This window comes from Ammodytes marinus (genome assembly GCF_949987685.1).
Source record: "Ammodytes marinus genome assembly, chromosome: 22".
NCBI classification, from domain to species: Eukaryota; Metazoa; Chordata; class Actinopteri; order Uranoscopiformes; family Ammodytidae; genus Ammodytes; species Ammodytes marinus.
The window spans coordinates 15,726,879-15,748,312 of record NC_137226.1 but is presented as its reverse complement, the minus strand read 5'-3'; the positions used below and the strand labels follow the sequence as shown (position 1 = coordinate 15,748,312).

General features: G+C 40.3%; 1 protein-coding gene across 1 annotated transcript in view; it reads right to left on the bottom strand.

The window, feature by feature from the left end:
- Positions 1-19,587, bottom strand: part of lrmp (lymphoid-restricted membrane protein) — a gene marked incomplete at its 5' end in the record, with an annotated part of 32,060 nt that extends 12,473 nt beyond the window's left edge. Inside the window, 21 exon segments of the mRNA XM_080050840.1 lie at positions 61-217; positions 869-968; positions 2,534-2,586; positions 4,184-4,463; positions 5,109-5,220; positions 6,496-6,647; positions 7,329-7,430; positions 7,992-8,138; positions 8,655-8,748; positions 8,949-9,013; positions 9,667-9,726; positions 9,912-9,968; positions 10,170-10,247; positions 10,355-10,405; positions 10,942-11,059; positions 11,152-11,310; positions 11,669-11,744; positions 11,846-11,900; positions 16,976-17,157; positions 18,053-18,166; positions 18,885-19,587. Of these exon segments, the coding sequence (XP_079906966.1) occupies positions 61-217; positions 869-968; positions 2,534-2,586; positions 4,184-4,463; positions 5,109-5,220; positions 6,496-6,647; positions 7,329-7,430; positions 7,992-8,138; positions 8,655-8,748; positions 8,949-9,013; positions 9,667-9,726; positions 9,912-9,968; positions 10,170-10,247; positions 10,355-10,405; positions 10,942-11,059; positions 11,152-11,310; positions 11,669-11,744; positions 11,846-11,900; positions 16,976-17,157; positions 18,053-18,166; positions 18,885-19,587 (2,915 nt within the window).
- Between the last annotated feature and the right edge of the window lie 1,847 nt (positions 19,588-21,434).

The following is a 21,434-nucleotide window of genomic DNA, read 5'->3' as shown; positions in this document are numbered from 1 at the left end:
TTTGAAGACGAGAAAGGCTGATTCTCTGAACTATCCAATACGATATATCTCTTCATTCACCTCTCACTCTGGGAACTGCTCTCCTCTGGTCCATTTGATCCGCTGTCTGGAGGAATCATCTCGACTCCTTCAAGAGGAGTCTTACTCAATGTGACTGTTTGGTCTTGTCCAGGTGTGCTGCTCAGATTTTTGGATGGACCACAGGAGTGAGACGCATCTGCTAAGGCAACAGAAAAGTTGGTATATCTATAAAAATAACAATACACTTCAGCATGACGTGCCATCAATATACGATGGTAAGTGCATACCAGGCTTACAGTCTATCAAGTTATTTAACAATGTTGTTCTTTACTCTAATTATTTTCTACATTGCCCAAGTGGCATTTTGAAAACATGAGCTCAGTATGTCCTGCATGTAAATGGAACCATTGTATTAAATATTTAATGTATTCTTTTAGAGTAAGGATTCTAAAACCTTTTAACATCTGAGAGAATGTCTCTCTCTATGCAGGGCATATGTAAAGTAAAATAAGCAGTAAAAAACACAAAGAGTATTTATAATTGACTTATTCAGTTAAAAATTGTCTTCAAATACAATAGTATGAGACATAACAATCAGTAATGCAGTAGCTAACACAGAATTCTAATAAGCAACAAAACAATTCTATTTGCATTTTGTAGAGACTACCTCTTTCGTTCCTCTAAACAACAGCAAACATACAAAGTGAGTCAGGAAATGACTCACTCTTTGGTTAAGTAGCAAATGCTCTAGCTGACCAAAGGGGGAGAAGACAGTGAAAGAGAAATATAGTGCTTGATCCACATTGAGAGAGTGAATTAAAGTGAGAGGGGGAGGCGGAGATGTTACTGTTGTTCTCTGAGTGGGACAGATCAGGGAGAGCATCCGCCTCTGGGTGTCTAATGCTGACAGATTGTGAGTGGGCGCTCAATGGCACTGCTGCCTCTTCCTGAAATCACACACACAACCACACAGTATTATAAATATTCAAAAAGGCAAGGGGTGAAAAGCTCAAATAAGCAACATGCATTAACCATGTACCAAACAGGCTCAGCAGGCCCACATATCAGTCAATAGAAACAATTCTTTGTCAGATGGAAAGACATTGCTTAAGAAGTCAACAAAATCTAAAATAATGCACAAAGCATCTGTTCCATCAGTGATGGATTGATGGAAAAAGAGGACAATTATTGTCATCATCAAAGGAATTCAAAAGCAAACATCACTTCCATACTTACTGCAGCAATGATAGAGTGTAGAAATTGGTTTTAAAAAACTTGTAGGCAACAATTTAGTTAAGCATTAAAGACTGCAGAAGAGTAGAATGAAACACCCAAGAACAAAAAGTTTGACAAGACATTGAGATTATAACTTTGTAACGTGTAGTTTAGTATTTAGCATGAATCTTTAGTTGGTTAAGAATTTGACTTCAAATGAAGGTGCTTAGTAATACCTTCTTTTGCCAATAACACCAAGCCATTTCTTCTTCACCTCTGTGTGACCTAAAACCTTGTCACTGTCATTCTATATAAGGAAACAAAAGCATGCAGACTGCTGCCTGAGGAGTGGCTGTGAATAATGATATGTGAAGCACGATTTGGTAGGCAAATGGCAGAAAGATATAGAGAGTGTGCAGAAGCCTATAGACAGGAGAATACGAGAGTGAGAGAATAGTCCACATAATGTCATAAAATTATTCTATTAAGAGACTTGCTGACATAAACGTGTTGATTTAGAACACATGAGCAGTATATTGTGCACCTGTATTTGGAATAATGTTGTACCTTCCAGACAGTCATTGCTTTCCATTCATTTTATAGTTGTAGGAAATTATGGTGGTGTTGGAAGTTTTGGTGTACATCCCAGTGACAGGGATTGTTTTTAAAACCCTTACTTGTTGATGTGTGCGTTCAAGGATATTCCCATACGTATACGAGTTTTGAAACTAAAGCTCTCTATGATTACTTCCTTGAACCACTGAATGCATTGCAATAGAAGTGTGACAGAAAGTTTTATAATTTGACAACAATGTAAGGCAGACTAAATGAGCACTTCATGAACGGTTTGTCTGTAATATTAATTATAGCGAATTTGTAATTCATGTCATGGGTTAAAAATATGCAACAACGGCCAAGCATAGTAATTTTCTCTAGTCCCCCTTGAAATTGTTAAACATAATTTTAACAACTTCCTATTTCCGTCCCTTCATGGCAAAGGAAGTATAAAATGATATTCCCAAAAACAGCAAGATCTCTATGCCAACGGAAACATTAAAAAAATATTTCTCTCCTAAATATAAAGGGAAGGTAAGCTGATCATGAAATCAGTGTTTTTATAACTTTCCTGCTTCCTGCTTAAAAACAATTGCACGCCTGTCACACACTTGGCAGATTCCCGGTAAAACTACTGCCATCAAGAAATCTTTTCAATTTTAAGAGTTAAAGTATAATACACAAATCTTGACAAAATCCCAAATAGAGATTCCATTAGTGGTAATATAACAAGTCAATTTACCTGCAAAGATTGACAGTTCACCTTTGGCTCTGCCTCAGTGCAGTCTATGCAGTCTGTAACAGATAGAGAGAAAGATCAGGAACCAATACTAATTTTAATTAGGAAAGAATGGCAGGATGAAAGAAAAAATTGAAAAAAAGACAAAACAAAGAAGCTGTTCATTAAAAACCCTAAAACCATGTCAAATTCATCTACAGGGGCGAATAGCCTTCCAAAAAAACAAGCCCACCTTCTACCATAAAGGGCCACACAGCCTATTATGCAAGGCATTGAGCTGAGAGAAGGGCAGAGAGGTTAAAATACCAGGCACAGTATGCATTAATGACCACATTTGCACTCTGGTTTTCTGTCTCTCTGCCTGACAGCCGCTCATGCAGGCAGAGGAATGGGGGATTACTGAGCTTACTTCGTGGCCTCAGGACCGGTCGTACACCTGGCCATACAAGGACCTTGACGAAGACAGGATCTCACATACTGTGTAGACACGCACAAAAGCACTCACACACAACATTTATAAGACCAGGGCCACACCAACCATAGAAGGCAGGGGTCTACTTCCAAGGGCCTCAGAGTGTGTGTTTCCTTACAGTGAGTGAGTGTGTTTTCTGTACTGGTGCTTCAAGGGTGGCTGAGTGCCCTGTGACTGCCCATGGTTTACAGGGGGATAATCCACACCCTCTCCCTCTCATACACACATAAATCAACACTCAGACAATAACTGAGTCTGTAAATATTTGTATCATTTTGTAATATGTGTGACTGAATTTATAGTCAATAATCAATACAAATAATGCCCATAGTCTCTTCCTGTTGATGGCAATTTAATATAATATTAGTTGTGGGTTGGTAAGAGACAGTTATGTTCAGTTTAAGCATTAATAAATACACACCAATCTAGGCTAGGAATGTGGTAGAACCGTAGGTTGATTCTGTATTGCCATGTACTGCAACCAAACTAAACCTACTTGGGTTCACACAAGTGTACCAATTTCCATACGTATAGCTAACATACTATATAAAGTGAAAGGAAGGAATTCCATTATTCCATTTTAACAAAACCAGCAGAAATAATTGTTCCGAGTCCCTTAGAACAATAAAGTTGTAGTTGTGTGAAAATGTAAAAAAGCTTTTGGTTGAAATACTATTTAATTTGGGAAATGTTCATCTTCAGATTTTAAATTAAAACTTATTTTAATATTCTTTCACCACTAAGTCGCAGGATGTATGAGCTCACTTATTGTTGCATAAAGGCTTTTTTCTGCTGATAATCCTACTGAGTAGCATCCAGAGCTAGGGACAGGGTAAGAAGGGGTCGGAATGAGGCTACACAAACATTTCACCAACATTAGCTCAATCTGATTTGGTTTTTAGGGTTTCCTGTTAGCTACTTCAGGTGTTTACTAGATTTTAAAAGCTCAAACAAGTTCTCAGCCTTTGCAGAGAATAAATTCAGCAGATTCAGTTTGATGAAAGCCATGAGGTTCTTTATGAATAAATCTAAATCTAATCCATTGAGCTACTTTATTCAATATTTATTAGTAATTGATTTCATCAAGTCATATACCATTGGAGAAATAATGTATTACAGTTGCTAAGCTGTTGAAGTGTTTAGATGTTAGTTGTTCCGTCCACTTTGTTCTCTTCACTCACCTTGACTATCTTCTGCTTCACAGTGTCCAGGCTGGGCCTCCACAGAGAGGACAGACAGAGGAGTGGACGCATCTCTTATTTCTCCTGCTCCCGCTTTGTCCACCACTGTCCACCTCTCCTCCCTGTCCTCCTCTTCTCCTCTGTCTGTTAATTTATCGGCCGTCTCCTCAGGCCCGCTGTCCGTTCTTCCACCCTGTTTTCTGCAATCCCCATCCACCGACTCATTCTTCAGGAAGTCTTGAAGGGCAAACTCCTCATCCCAGTCCAATTCATCCCCAGGCTGAACAAAAATAAAAACAAAGACCAATTCTTGATTAAAAGAACGCTAAGATGAGATGCAAAAACACTTTCCATAGCCGGACTGTAAGAAATCTTTTTTTTCCTGCCGATAAAAAATAAAAAGCTGTTCCCTGATCCAGAGCTACACAATAAATGATTTCAAAGTAAGAACTGCATTATTGGTAACCGTATGCCAATCTATCTAATCAGAACAAAACTTATTTTTTATATTAAAACAATGGCGATGTGATATAAATGGTCGGTCACTGCACTTTGTGTGATGAGTAGTGCGTAGGTGTGTGGTCGCATCTGATTCTGTTTGTGGTCGTGTGTGGGTGCACATGTCCACTTCAGCCTCCAACTCGCACTCAGCTCTCTTCTACCAGATACTCCATCTGTCTGAATACAGTACGAGTTCTGTAGTTCAATATTATTCATTTGTGGTAACTGAACGTTAATACATACAAAAGCACAAAACATGTCAATTATTAAAGTTGAATGTATTGCTTAAGGTGAAACATTTCATTCATATATTCTATATAACATTATATATTCTAAAAACAATATATACAACTACAGACTACGTATGTAGCTATTAAATATAGGTTTATAGATGTATGCCCTATGATCCAGCCTCCTCACTGACCTCTTCCTCTGGTGCAGGTGTCTGGCATGAGGCCTCTCTGCTGTCCTGAGGTGTCTTCAGCTGCTCCAGCTCCTCACCCAGCTGGCGCTTCTGGTTCTCCTGCTCCTGCACCCTGTGTGCAACCAAACAAAATCCTGTTCATTAAAAATAGATGAGGGATATATATGCTTTCCAATAGATATGGGGAAGTTACACACAATTATCAAAGCACTGTCCAGAGATGGAAAAACTGAGTTCCTAGAAGACGGTACAGTGGACATACTGTACCCAATCCGCAGGCCCATGCAGTGTCCCATTCTGTTGCCCAGGGTGACCAGCTCCAGTTCTCCGACTGGCCCAGTAACGGTTTCTTCACTTCACAGGTTTTAAGATCCAGTCCAGCCCCACTGTCTAATACCAGGTTAGACACAGAACCTCTAACGTGTTCTAAAACCAAACCCTGATCCTAGGCCAGTCTTATGAACAATCTGTATCAGCCCACAATCTCCAGGCCAGGAGGTAGAACCATACGTACAAAAAGACCTCTTGAGCTTTCTCTTCTTCCAACCAATATTAAAGTTTTTTGAGTTTAGGCTGGCAACTTAGCATCTGTAAATCCCAGCTGGTCAGCGAGAGCAATTCTGCTTTTCTGGTCTGTTAAAGCTCCACACTAGCTCGGTTATATATCTGAAGGGGATGGCCGTCACCATGAACACACACACACACAGCATAAGGCCAACCCATCCTCAGTGAGTCCGAATGAAGTCCAGAATTGGCCTAAACCCAGACCTAGTGAGGCGGGCCTTTTGGGTTCACTGAGGTCAGGATGATGGACAGGTCTTTCCCCCACTCAGTACAATGACTGGCCAACTGAGACAGAGCACTGGAGGGAAGACAGACACACGTTTGAAGGGACCGGACATGAAACAGTTGTTGGGCTATTTAGAGTATAATTTCACCTTCTGCATTTCTCTGACAGGCAAATCTCCTTTAATGGCAGAAACAACCCTAATTTGCCATTGAAGATCCTGGAAAGTCTGCAGGCACAATTACAAACTTTTAGAGACAGTTATAGGCTTGTATGGAGCTTGACGGACTGAAGCAGACATCTTTCTCAGGGGCATCAGTATTACCTTAGCCAGAAAATGAATTATTTAGCTCTGCCTGCAAGAGCATCTACACCTAAATAAATAAAAATTCCCCTACCTTAGAGTGAAGCTTTGAGTCAAGGTCCACTGGCGATCAATTCTCTTTCATCGTCCACTAGTATTTATATTTCGCCTTCCTCTGGTCTCAAACATCCATCACTGAGATGAGCAGCTCACACATTCCTTACTGCCCTCTTGATTTTCACATACACCGCCACACATGCACAGGGAGTGGAGACAATAAAAAAAGATTTTCTCACCTGACTGAAAGGTGCAGGATTTCAGTGCGGGACCTCCTCATGTTACTGGCCATCTTGATCAGCTCCTTCTCCAGTGAGTCTGTGTACTGGGCCAGCTGGTCCAGGCTGAGGGCCCAGTCTGCCGTCCTCGCGTCCAGCTCGGCCTGCACTGTCTGTGGATAGGCAAGGCCAAGGAGGTCAGCCTCTCGCTACAGAGAAAGGCCGCAGCTTGAAACTGAGCCTGAATAGCTGCGTTGTAGTTTACACCTCCGAAAACTTCTGACACCTAACTGGCATAAAAATCCTTCCCCTCAGGCAACAAACAGAAGGTAGACGTGCACTGGTACAGCTCTGCTCCTGTAATGATTTCTCATTTGGTATGTTTACTGCTGTATGGCAGTACGTGGCTAATGAATGCAGAGTGGCAACAATGCAGGAGGAGGGGGGTGAAAGAGAGAGAGGCGACCGAGATACAGACAGTTGGAGTGAGGGAGGAGGGGAGTGGGTTGCGTTCATGGTACAACACACTGACTAAACAGCACTGCTTGGATGGGGCCCGTCAGAGAGTTATGTAAGTGAGATATCTCTAGAGACGAGAGTTAGTGAGTGGGAAGGAGAGAAAACAGCAGATAGGGAGTGATAGAGATAGAAAAAGAGTGCCACAGGTGGAGGGAGAGGATGATAGATATCGCATTACATAATTTTATGAGTCATATAAAAAGAAAGAAAAAAAATAGTACTGAGATGGCCCTTTAAAGCCTAAAATCAAAGATGTCAACATCAAGTGCCGTAGGTATGGCCGAACACTGAACACAAAATGTAAATGCGTCCGTTAGTGTGTGAGTGTATCTGACCTGGAGATTGGGGTCTGTGTTGCCCCCTGGCTGTGCGTGGTTGCCCAGCAATCCTCTAACGGTAGACAGGACCATATCTGTCTCCTCTCCAAAATTCCTTTTCTGAGAGGCATAAAGAGGAAGCATGTCAATGATTTTAAACAATATACACACAATTGTTTAAGACAGACAATACGTTTACATGCGTTCATAAAACTAACATTCTATATAAATGTTCTGAAGTCACATGAGTAACTAAGCAATCTAAACCTGGTATTAGCTTAGTGAAGCTCGACAAACACCACCAAAAACGTGGAGCTTTTGATTCTTGCCGAGTCAATTCCTAAACTTAAAGCAAAACTGTAAGGTTGTAATTTAGTAGGCTGCATCTGAAGCAACAGAATCTGAAACATTTAAATGCCTTGCATTATCGCTTAACTTAAAAAAACAAATGTCTTTGTACCAAAGCACTTTCTATATACACAACAGCTGACAGTTCTTGGGTTGACTGGAACAGAGCAGTTACAGCAGTCATTTGCAAGTCAAACTGAACATATAAAATATTTTTATACAAGAGGTCAAAGTGATCGTTATAAAGATGCCAATTTCAAGTCAACAATCTAGAGTCAACTTCAAGGATAAGTGCAAGTCAGGGCTTTATACACACTCAATCCCATTGGTTACCAGTTTGTTTAGGAGGTACTTAAACTCCAGAGCCAAGTGTTCAGGGCTGGGACCCTGCAGCATCAGCAGCACCTCCCTGTCCAGAGTCTCATCCAGTGGAGAGACACAGCTCATAGTGGTGGACAAATGGTCAACTCCATTGGAAGGCTGCAGGACATAGCAATATATTAAAACAAATGAGCAAAAGGGACTTAACACAATGAGACTAATAATTACAAAGAAGCTCCACTGTTAAGTACACAGCATGTGATACAATGCATGTAATCTTCAGACAGAGCATTGTATTGTGTGAAATATAAGAAAAGCCTAGTCTTTGGATGAAAAATCTTCAGGTTCACCACCTTCCAGTAGGCTTAATACTTCTCTTAACTGCAGCTGGGATAAGGAAAAGTATAAACTGAGAGTACATAACATTGAGCTTGTTTGGTGCGAATGCTGTATATGTGTTAAGTGTATTCAAGTATATGTGCAACAGTGTGGCTGCTACAAGGAAGGTCCAAGAGATGCATGAGCCATGAATTTGAATGCATGCCAGAATACAGTAGCAAATGAGGAGGCACAAATGAATAAGATATGAGAATGAGGGCATTGAGGAAGAACAAAAATGGCGAGCATAAAAGAAAAGGTGAGCAGATGAAAGAGAGAGAGTAAGGGAGTGCTGACCTCCAGTGGCGACTGTGCCAGAGCAAGTTCTGTCTGTAGGGACCCTGAGCTGCTCTGGTTCAACCTGTAGGCCACAGACAGGGACAGACTGGCCCTGTGAGACAGGAGGACGAGGGTGCAAATGAAAGACATTAGAAAAAGGTGGTACAAATCTCTCCCATGCTTTAAGACAGCGTAAAGCAAAACTCAAATCATTTGAATTAAGACATAGTTCTAGGATGTAAGTGTTAAAAAAGGTGGATAATGCTTCCTTAGTTGTCCCTTCACTCTTATGTTATTCTTAGTTCCCCTTACCCAGCCAGTTCTGGATGAATCATCTGCATCTGGTTCTCCAGCTTGCTCTTGTCTGCCCTCAGTATCTGGAATCAACAGAAGAAACACCCACGACTCAGCCATAAGCTATGTAAAGAACGACTCCATTCCCTACCCTTTCTCCACTAGAACAAATCTGTCCGCTACAACAAGACTTGTATATGGAAGGACTGCGGCCGCAGGTGATTACATTTTGACGGTGAGACTCCTCAACCAAAATGCAAATAAACTGTACCATCACACAACAGAAGAATTTGTCTGTAAACAATAGCTTTTATACATATAGCTTTAAAAATGTCCCAAATTACATTGTGGAAAATAAAACCCAATCCTGAAGTTCATGCTAGTTTGTTCAAATCTTATTTATATGTTACCTTTTTTCAATCAAGACTTAAGACATTTGATATGCTTTAAAATTACCAATTTATTGTGTAATTAAAAGGAACAAATTTAACAAGAGGATTTTCCATGCTGGCCACAGGAAATTCGAGTATCAATTTTCAACAAAAAAAGACTTGGCTATAACAAAACAAAGTAATAGAAGCAGAAAAATTGTTTATAACAAAGAGCATGTACAATGGCTGTATTGACCGGAGGCAAAAGCAGGGGAAGAAAACAAGAACATTAAATCAGAAAAGGAGCATCTTTGTTTTTCTTAGAAATGGAAACAATAATATGAAGAAACGTTCAACACACTGACCTCTATAATGGCGGTGTATTCCTCTACCCCTGACTTTAGCTCATTTATCTGTCTGTGCTTCTGTAAAAGGGGGGTAAATGACAGTTTGACATTTTTAAAGAAAGAGGCAGAATTTTTATTTTTTTTACTTTTCAGCAACAAACTATTCACTCAACCTTAGATAGATAATGGTCGGATCAGCCACAATAAGCTTAACATGGACAGTAATAAATAATAAGGATGATAAAACAAGTTAAGGCACTGACCTCTTGTAACACAGCTTCCTTGTCATTAATGATAGAATCGAAAGAGTGCGTTTGGACCTGAGGATGGGGAAAGGACAGTTACATAATATCATAAGGAAAGCACAGTACTATATTGTACATGTTTATCTTACAGTATCTCTAATGTGTCTAAATTAAATTTGTGAGGAAGAAATAATTGGAGGACACTGTGTGAAAATGAGAGTAGAGTAATAATGCAGAGCAATATATGAAAATTATTATTGACAGAGTAAAAAGTACCTGAAGGTCAGCGTTAATGTCACAAAGCTCCGCTATTCTCCTCTGAAGTTCCTCGGTCTCCATGGTGACCTTAAAGTTCTGGGGAGCCATCAAAAAGGGGTTAGGCTATGCTATCTATTAAAGGGTGAGCACTACTCATTCACTTTGAACTCAGATCTTGGTTTTACTGTCAACTGGTGAGTTACCTCTTCCTGAAGAGAAGCAATCTTGGCAATTAGACTCTGGTTCTCCCTCTCCTGTAAAGAAGAAAATATTTTAATAGCAAGAGTGGAAACGCATGCTGAGACCTAGATTTCCTGCTTTAACATTAATATTTTGAATAATTTTGCAAGTTAATTTGAAAGGAAAATGGAATCTAGGATGTAAACTTCTATTGGGGGACTGCCAACTGCTAAGACACAAGGCATGGTGGCAAACATTATTTGTGTTCAATGGTATGTTACGTGTATGATGTTTACTTTCATTCTATCTGTAAGTTGGATAACATTATGTGCACTGAATATGTGCCAGAAACAAATGCAAGTCAAAATGTTCGCCTTTCCATAGGGATTTTCTAAAAAATATTTCAGTTGGATGTTATTCCTGCAATCGATTCATAGAAAAACAAGGAAATTATTCTATTTTCTAGCCATAAGCAGTAATGCAAGAGAAATGAAAGGCTCCGCTGAACATCAAACGTTTGAATCCAAATGAGGTCAATAACAGTTGATGCCGAAGTAGTTTTTATAGATCCTCTTTATACTGTTTTTCTTTCTTTTTTTAGTTGACTGACCACATGTTTGCTGTGTGCAGAGGCACGAGCTCGGCCTTCCTCCGTACAGTTCAGTGTGGCTTTCATCTCTTCCACCTCGTCCTTCAGCATCTTCTCCTTCTGGGCAAGCTGCTGGGTGCTGTGTGAGAGGACAAACAGATATAGATGTCAAGAAACCCTTGCATGCCACAATAAATATATGCAGTGAATTTGCTTGTAAGTGCTTCTTACACTTTAGCCTGATTGCGTAGATCCTCGTTCTCATCGGCCAGCTTCTGGTTGCTGTCCTCCATTCCCTCCACCACCTGCTTCAGCTTCTTCACCTCCTCCTGGAGCTTTTGGTTGTTCATCTGAAGGTCGGCAACACAATTCACCAGCTCTGATGTCTCACTGAGGAGAGACAAGAACACAAAAATATAACAAGTGGTTAAATCAGTCCAGAGCCAACCTCTGCCTTGTGAAATCAAAATCATTGCACCCTGCGGGAGCTCAGCTCTCTCCTTTAACAGCATTGTTGCCACCTCTCACCCATTAGGAGCCGTCTTTATTGTTAGCAAAAGCCTAACATAATTTCCTTTAGACAATTATTTCTTGCTGGTCAAGTTGATTACTACAAGGAGTTTTCCTTTCCTCACAAATCTCAATCGAACATAATGCCACTTAGCTTTATAGATTAAAAGCAGGCATCTATACAAACACTGAAAGGCATGGTATTGCCCATTTACAAAATTACACATTAATCACTTACAATTCTGCTCTGGATGCGTCGCCTCCAAAGCCCTCCAAGCTTCCTGAGGTAAAATTGAGCAACATGGACCTCTTGGCTAAAGAATACGCACAGGTACAAAACACAAAAGTAGATTTAAGCTTCAGGTGACATTAAAATAACAGCAAACATTTGAGTGAATAATATATGCACACTCACCAGCCAGGCTGTCTCTGATAGAGTCCTCCTGAGTGATGTCCTCTTCTGTTTCTTCTCTGAGAGACAACAGAGAAACCAATCAGCAAAATGTGTAAGATTCCTTGATATTAGGTCTTAAGATCCTGCAGTCCTGCACTATGCCGTGTCATTTTAGATTCCTAGAAATGCTCAAAATGATTTGTTGAACTGTTTAACTTTTGGTGCCTTGCACACTGAGCACTAGAAGCCGTCAGCTCTCTGCTTAGTCTGAAACTCATCCTCTATGCTTGCCGGTGCACTTTTCTCCTCACCCATTTCACAGTTATACTAGTGTGTGGTTAGCAGTGTTGGGAATAGCGCCGTTTAAAATAACGGCGTTGGGTAACGCCGTTCTTTTTTCAGTAACGGGGTAATCTAACTAATTACTTTTTCCGTCATTACAACGCCGTTATCGTTACTGAACGTTAAATGCGGTGTGTTACTATGAATTGATTGAATAAACTGTGTAATCCGAACGCACCCCTGGCTCCATACTACACAAACTGCTAGTGAGGAGACCGGTGTGTTTTAAGTTGTGTTTTATTCAATGTGGATGACATTATAACTGTCAGTTTGCGCCGTCACGTCAGTCAGCCGGAGCGCATGTTTAGTGAAGTTTATTTTTCTTTCTCTCTCTCTGTTGTGTGATGCGTGCACGTTGCCACAGTAACCACCTATCAATCCACGGTTGAAACGTGCTCTCCCTGAGTTTGTTTGCATCGCCCTTGTGAGTAAGTGCATGGAGTCCCGATCTCTATAAATTATAATTTATGCACGTTATTAAACGGCCGCGATTCGCCGGTTGCAACAGCTGTTTAGCATGTCATCACGAGCCGAATATTGCTATTGTTCTTTTCCTGGGATCTGTGTGCTGCTGTGCATGTTAAAGAAGGAAATAAACATAGGATAAATCCTTATTTCTCCTCTCATCGTCTCATGCTTCATAGTCTGACGTTTTTGGCCTTAAATGGTGTTTTAGCCAACACCCCTGAAGTGAATCCAGTGATATTAGCAGATCAGCACGGTACATTCAGCAGTTTCCTCTACTACTTTTGTTGAGAACAAAATACTTGAAGTGCAGGATAAACCTCAACATGTCTGTTGATGTGCAATAAATATTGAAGGTTATTTAGCATACAAGTAGGCCTACCTGTCTGTTACTCATTTCAACCGACTTGTGAAAACTGTTCAGAAAAATCCAAATTAGTTGACATAGCCTATAGCAACTTTTTTTTTTTTTACAGTAGGCTAACGCAAATAGTTACTTTCCCTGGTAACTAGTTACTTCTATTATAAAGTAATTCAATTACTAACAAGTAGTGAGTAACTATTTTTTATTTTTTTTTATTTTTTTAACCTTTATTTATACAGTTAAATCCCATTGAGACCGAAGACTCTTTTTGCAAGGCAAGGCAAGGCAAGGCAAGTTTATTTATATAGCACAATTCAGACACAAGGCCACTCAAAGTACTTTACAGGGGCAAGATTAGAATACATAAAACACATTATAAAACATTTAAAAGCGAATAAAAGAAGCAAATAAAATAAAAATTGCAGGTTAAAATGGAGACACATTATAAAACATTTAAAAGCTAATAAAAGAAGCAAATAAAATAAAAATTGCAGGTTAAAATGGAAACAAAAAAGTCTTCAGACTCGATTTAAAAGAACTGAGAGTTGCAGCAGACCTCAAGTTTTCTGGGAGTTTGTTCCAGATTTTTGGTGCATAATAACTAAAAGCTGCTTCTCCTTGTTTAGTCCTAACTCTAGGGACTGTAAGTAGACCTGTCCCAGACGACCTAAGGGCTCTGGACGGTTCGTAACGTATCAGCATATCATTAATGTATTTTGGCCCTAAACCATTTAGTGCTTTATAAACCAACATCAGTATTTTGAAATCAATTCTTTGAGTGACAGGAAGCCAGTGTAAAGACCTCAGAACTGGGGTAATGTGATCCACTTTTTTGGTCCTAGTGAGGACTCGAGCAGCAGCGTTCTGAATTAGCTGAAGCTGTCTGATAGATTTTTTTGGAAGGCCAGCAAGGACACTGTTACAGTAGTCAAGTCTACTAAAGATAAATACATGGACAAGTTTTTCTAATACTTGCTGAGACATAAGCCCTTTAATTCTTGATATGTTTTTTAGGTGGTAGTAGGCTGATTTATTAATTGATTTAATGTGTTTCTTGAAATTCAAGTCAGAGTCTACGATTACACCAAGATTTCTGGCTTGGGGTGTGGTTTCTAACATAACGGATGTAAGCTGTGCGCTGACTTTTAATTGTTCATCTTTGGCACCAAAGACAATTACTTCAGTTTTGTCGTTGTTTAATTGAAGGAAATTTTGGCACATCCAATCATTGATTTGTTCAATGCACTTACTCAGTGCCTGTATCGGACTGTAGTCTCCTGGTGATATGGTTATGTAAATTTGTGTGTCGTCTGCATAATTATGATAACATAATTTGTTCTTGTTCATAATCTGAGCTAGTGGGAGCATGTAGATGTTGAACAGAAGAGGCCCAAGAATGGAACCTTGGGGGACCCCGCATGTAATATTTGTTCTCTCGGATGTGAAATTGCCTATTGATACATAGTAGTCTCTGTCCTTTAAGTATGATTCAAACCAGTTTAGTACAGTTCCAGAAAGTCCAACCCAGTTTGCTAGTCGATCTAGTAATATGCTGTGGTCAACTGTGTCGAACGCAGCACTGAGATCCAATAAAACTAATACAGAGCTTTTGCCACTGTCTGTGTTTAAGTGGATGTCATTGAGGACCTTAACCAGAGCGGTCTCAGTGCTGTGGTGTTGACGAAAACCTGACTGGAAAACATCAAAGCAGTTGTTCATTGCCATGTAGTTATTTAGCTGCTGATAGACAGCTTTTTCAATGATCTTGCTTAAAAATGGCAGGTTAGATATGGGCCTATCATTTTTCATGAGTGATGTATCTAGATTGTTCTTTTTTAGGAGTGGCTTGATGACTGCTGTTTTCAGGGCCTGTGGGAATACACCTGTCTGAAGGGACATGTTGACAATTTGTAGAACATCTGAGGCCATACAGCTAAAAACTGTTTTAAAGAAGCCTGTGGGCAGAATGTCAAGGCAGCAGGATGAGGAGTTCAGGTGTTGTATAATGTCCTCCAGGTTTTTGTGGTTTATAAGATAAAATTCTGTCATTGTATTTGAATTGATTTTAAGAGGGAACACATATGTTGAACTTGGTATTGATGCAGTGACAGCTTGTCTAATTTTGTGAATTTTCTCAGTAAAGAAGGAGGCAAATTCATTGCAGGCTCTCGTGGAGAGATGTTCAGACGCTACTGACACAGGAGGGTTTGTTAATCTGTCGACAGTAGCAAACAGGGCACGTGCATTGTTGTTGTTTTTGGTGATTATGTCAGAAAAGAAAGACTGCCTTGCATTTCTCAGTTCTGAGTTAAACGTGCACAGTTTCTCTTTGAAGATGTCATAATGAACCTGGAGATTTGTTTTTCGCCACCTGCGTTCTGCTTTACGGCACTCTCTTCTTTCTATTCTGACCTGCGGGGCATTTCTTCAAGGAGATCTTTTCTTACCAGAGACAGCCTTCATCTTAGTGGGCGCAATAGCATCTATAATACTTAAGTTAAATAAATACATAAGTTTGCCGTTAAAGTTGTCTAAGAGCTCCTTAACTGAGTTACAAGGGAGGGGTGGTATTGAAGAAAATGCTTGAATGAATGTTTCACTGGTGTTTTCTGTAATATACCGTTTTTTGATTACTTTTGATTGATCAATTGTGTGCACAGACATTTTACTCTCAAAAAATAAACAGGAATGGTCTGAGAGGGGACCTATATCTGCCACTGTTAATTCTGAAACGTTCATTCCTCTGGAAATGATAAGGTCCAGCGTGTGCCCTTTGTTATGAGTTGGTTTGTCAACATGCTGATTTAGTCCAAAGTTGTCAAGGACACAGCACAGTTCTTTCGCACATCTGTCCTCTGGTTTGTCAGTATGAATATTGAAATCTCCGACGATTAATACACAGTCAAACTCAGTACAGATTACAGACAGCAGTTCAGCAAGGTCATCAAAAAAGCTTGTATTGTATTGTGGTGGCCGGTAGATATTGATGAAAATTGCTCTAGAGGCTGAATTTAACTGTAGAGCCACATACTACAGAATAGCAACCCCTCCTCCTTTTTTATGCACTCTGGATTCACTCACAAAATTGTAATTTGGGAGGGCGGACTCTATGAGAACAGCTGAGCTGTTATCTTGGTCTAACCAAGTTTCCGTTAAAAACATAACATTAAGATTGTGCCTAGTAATAAGATCATTAATTAAAAATGTTTTACCTGCCAAGGATCTGATGTTTAATAAAGCTAAATTTAGTGTGTTCGAAGCATTGTCAGCCCGATTTATTTCTGCACACTGTGGCTGAAGAGGAATGCTTATCAGATTTGATACATTTACAGGATTTAAGAGTTTCCTGTTACTTAAGATACACTTTGAGAAACAGGGCCCCGGCAGGGAGACCTGTTTCCCTTTCCCACGTTACCATTCACACACACATTCATACACTGATAGCAGGCTAACTATCAACATTCACACGAGGCAAGGCAACTATAACTAATTACTTTTTTAAAGTAACGTTCCCAACACTGGTGGTTAGCCACTAGATATACATGAGCATGCCTTCAGCCTTAGTCAGATCACTATCACCAAAATTGTCCCTTAAATCTTCTGCTTAGACCTTCTGCTTTATTTTATAACACCAGAACATAATGGCCTAGATGCAAAGGTGTCAAATGCATATTTTATGTAGACCTGACAGAGCGCACTTGATTATGATGCAGAAAATTGCTTTGCAAGACCAAAGATGGGCTACTGCTATGAAGCATAACCCGCCTACACAACATCTACTTGCATAACTCAAACGCAACATATAAATGGCTCCGCTCTAAAAGGCTAAAAATATAAGCACAGTGCTGGTAAAAATAATGCAAGATGGTCTTTGTACACCACGTTATGCTACAAATCAAATGCACAGCAAATCATTTAGTCATAGTGTAGATCTTGATAAGCAAATTAGCCAGCACAATAAAGACAGTATAGAGTCACTACCCATTGTTGCGGCAGTCATCAATCCACTCCCTCATGACGGCGTGATACGTGTCCAGGTCAATGGAGACATCTTTGTGTTCTGGGTCGAGCATGTTGCACAGTTCCTCCAGTCCTCTGTCTTCTGTGGTGCGACTGGTGGTGTGCCGCAGGTAGTCCACAATGTGAGACACATACACTTTACCTGGAAGATTATGGTAACACACAGACACTCAGGAAAAGTCTCCCACGTTTAGATACTTAACACTGTTAGAACTTTTTCAACTCACCAGCCTTCACACAATAGTCTTATTAGTAGACTAGTTCCTTTTAAAAATAACCTGCGATACTCCACTGTATCTATCTACTACCAATTTCAGAATTATAAATATAGTATATGTATAGTAAAAATTCAAAATCTAAAAGTTTAATCTGACCAATCATTTCCGAATCCCATTTTAGCTTCAGACCTAATGTATGCATCCATTTTATTTCACTATTTTCCTATTTCAACACTTTTTCAATAAATATAAACTATAAAAAAAAAGTATTGAGGTAGATGGAAAGAAGAAGACATACCTGAACAGCTCAAACAACCAAAGCGAAGCGACTACAATCTAGTATGCGATATGATGTAAATGTTAAGGGAAAATAACAATTCTTGCTAAAAAAAAGAAAAGAAAATTGTACAGATTTTTGAAATTCAGGAGGAAAAAATAAAACATTTCTCTTTACTCCGCACTTCTTTAAAGATTCCATGTCCCATATTCTGCTGCACAAGATGGTTCACTCCAGAAAAACATTACAAAATGGCAAATACAGAGAAAACAAATAAGTCTGAACACATGAGAAGACCTCAAGGCTACAGATATAAATTAAATGTATGTCACCACAAGAGGAACACGCGGACAGACAATGCTGATACTGTATTCTGAATATATTGTACTGAATGGAAGCTGAGGGAATTACTTCTACACAGAGTCACAATTTACATAAATACTGGTTCTAATTACCGGTAACCATTATGCTGCCGTATTCAGCTTGAATGAAGACTTAAATAGGGGACCCAACTTCAAATGACCGTGAGGGTGTGCTTTTACCTCTGCGCTGGATATCGCAGGCATGGAAGATGGTATCAAGGAGGTTTTCCTCACAGATCAGACTGATTTCTGCCATATTCTCCTTCTTGTGTCCATCTGAAGTCGATGAAGGTCCTGAGCATGGATTTGGAACACACACACGAATTGTGTAACAAAGCATGCACATGATATGTTTTCCTTCAGGCCAAGCAACAGATGCGTTTTTTAAAACTGGAATACAGCCTCATCCTGGATTTACTTTTTCGGAATTTCATGTAACTTATTAAAAGGAAAAATTAAAGTTTTGAAATTGACACAAAACCGAAATATAGGCAAGACGGGACTCTACTTAAGGTCTTTATCATTTTGTAACGGGATGATCTGAGCTTTTGTGGTTTGTGGAGTTTTTGAAACCCTTGTGAATCTGTTAGCTTTGCCTGGTTGGTGATCCAGCCTAGCTTTTGGTTCAACTAGCAACAACTAACTGGAATTTTGACTTTCAATGGATTTATTTAAAAAAAAAGGTAGAGTCAGCGATTCTAGAGGATGTCAAATTCAATGAATATCTTCTCATGATCCACTACTACCTGTTCATACTGTGTGTGCGCTGAAAGATATCTGGTGTTAATACAGAGCCCAGGCTCTATAAAGGGAATCTAACTAACTACGGGGGCCCCCCTGTTTTACATACCAGTTTACAGAGCCTAGGCTGTGTAATAACACTGGATTTCTTTTTCAGCGCACACATAGTACAGATCGCTGACTCCACCTTTAAATCCAAGGATTAGCATGTCAAGCATTTTTTTGTTAATGCAAATAAAACACAGCAGCAAAATACACTGCTTCTACCCACCTCCTCCATCTCCCATGGACAGTCTTTTTACAACCAGAGTCGGGTAGGGAAGCTCGCAGTCTGTGGAGTTCTCTGTGTCCCCCGAGTAGAAGTTAAGGCTGTAGGTCAGGGTGCTCTGGTTCGGGGTGAAGGTGCGAGACAGAGGCGGGCTCTTGTTGGTCTGCCTGTGGCTCTCGGGCAGCTGCGCCGACTGGGGTTCTCGTGTGAACGTAAAGTACGGCGAGTCTTTGGACCGGCCTGTTGCGGGGGTCGAGCAATACCTCTGCCATGTCTTAGCTTGTCTTAAATCACTCCCGGCGGCACCTTCCCTCTCGCCCATGGTGCTCGTGATGGTGTACGTGCTGTTAGCCGGCGTGGGCTGTGGAATGCGTGATGGGATGGAAGAAGTGGACGGACCCAAGTTGTTTCTATGGGAAGCCACAGTGCTGGAGTTGGGCATGCCGTTCCCTTTCACCTTTTCCTTCTTTCTCTCCTTTCCTCTCTCCCCCTCGTCTCTGAGCACAGCCCCTTTCTTTATGATGGCTTCCAGGTTGTGCCTGAGGCCGCACTGGGGGCTGTCGTAATTACTGGAGGAGAGTTTGGGGATACCGAAGGGCGAGTGTGCCTCTCTGTCACCGCGCCATTGAATGGTCTGCAGCTTGCGGCAGATGCTGTCCACGGGGTTGTGGCGACGATTGGGCTGAGGCGTGACGCAATAGTCCATGCTGACGGCCAAGGGGCTGCGACACTTGCCTCCTGGCTAGAGGAGAGGCTGAAGTCTGTGGAGAGTAGCAGATTTTATTTTATTTTTTTAAAGTTGGAAAAATGGAAACATATCTAAAAACACTGAGATAATCCTGTTGATGGATGAACAATCCTCTGTAGCATAGGACTATGCTGAACTGGATAACTGGGACATTCACTGTTTTCCCTGGTTGGACCAACTACAGAACATACACAGAGGTAAATTAAGAGTAATATGGACTAGCCCAATGTGATCATTGGCATCTAAACAATGATACAATACACCTAATGCCAAATAATCATTAGTTTCAAGACAGAGGTTATTATGTTGAAAAAATCAGGAGACAAAGACGGACTGACAAAGTATTAGGGGAAATAAAGGGGGGTTAGATGGGGTATGAAAGTTTAACCCACCAAAACAATGCAATAAAGCATTATAGGGACCAAACGCTAGCCTATATATTAGAAACGCACAGAAGTGGGTGTTAATGCGAATCAGTCCAGCATATTTCAAAATCCCAGTTTCTGTTTGAAGAAAGCCTAAAGGTAATGTGTTTAAAAAAATTCAAAAGCATAACCTGCGTAGGCTCCAGGTGTGCAAACCGGCTAATTAAAGTCTCGTTAGCTTACGAATTTTGAACCCAATGGTATTTATTTCACCAAATATAATATTATCTTGAAGACTCCCCAAATGTGTGTATATATATATATATATATATATATATATATATATATATATATAGAAACTGATATTTTATATAATGTGTAGAATAAAATACATACGCCTATAAAATAGCCTAATTAATTAGGCCCAATTAAAAAATGTCCGGCTACGACAGAAGCATTGACATTTTTTGTTTTAAATTACCGCCAACAACCTGTCTAAATAAGCCCACCTTCTTAATTTCCCCCTTAATGAGACTTTGTTTGCAGGCATATACATTTTTTTAGGGTTACCTTGTTAAGCTTTATGTGAGCAATTAGCCTATCCACGACGAAATGTTTGCTCAACTGTCTGGTCCGTCACAGAGCACGCGCACGGCTACTGTGACGCGCGAGGCAAGAAAGAGTTGAATCCTCCATCTGTGCTCACGACGATAAAAATGAGGCAGCAGTCCCTCCATGCGGCCAGAAGGCGACACAGCACCCAGTGTAGCAGGCTGGGGAAAACTCTAGTTAATGGTGCAAAAAGTTTTGAAATTACAACGTAAAAATGGCCCCTTAGCGTAGGCTAGGTATTTTTTTGTGTCTCATCTGAAACATGGACATAAACCCACCTAGTTTGTTTCCCACCTCATTCACAGAGAAAGCTCTAGGCCTAGGCTATATTGTAGCGAAGGAAAAAAGAAAAGAAAAAGAAAACAATGACCAAAAATGACATTTTGATGAATTGCTATTATGATAGGCTTTTCTTTAATTAAATATGGCATTGTGTCAACAGTGTTATTATTAATTGGGTTAATTTGGTTGCCTGGGGATTTTTTTTTTTTTAATTTTAACCTTTATTTATACAGGTAAATCCCATTGAGACCGAAGACTCTTTTACAAGGAGACCTGTTTTCCTTTTCCCACGTTACCATTCACACACACATTCATACACCGATAGCAGGCTAACTATCTACATTCACACGAGGCAAGGTGGGTGAAGTGTCTTGCCCAAGGACACAACAACCACGACACAGGTGGCAGGGTGGGGATCGAACCTTCAATCCTTTGATCATCAGCCGACCCGCTCTACCAACTGAGCCACAGTTGCCCACAATGACAGCAACCTGGGCAAAGCGGTTTAGCAGGAAACATTCGAAGGTGCAGCAGCCCGTGAATTTA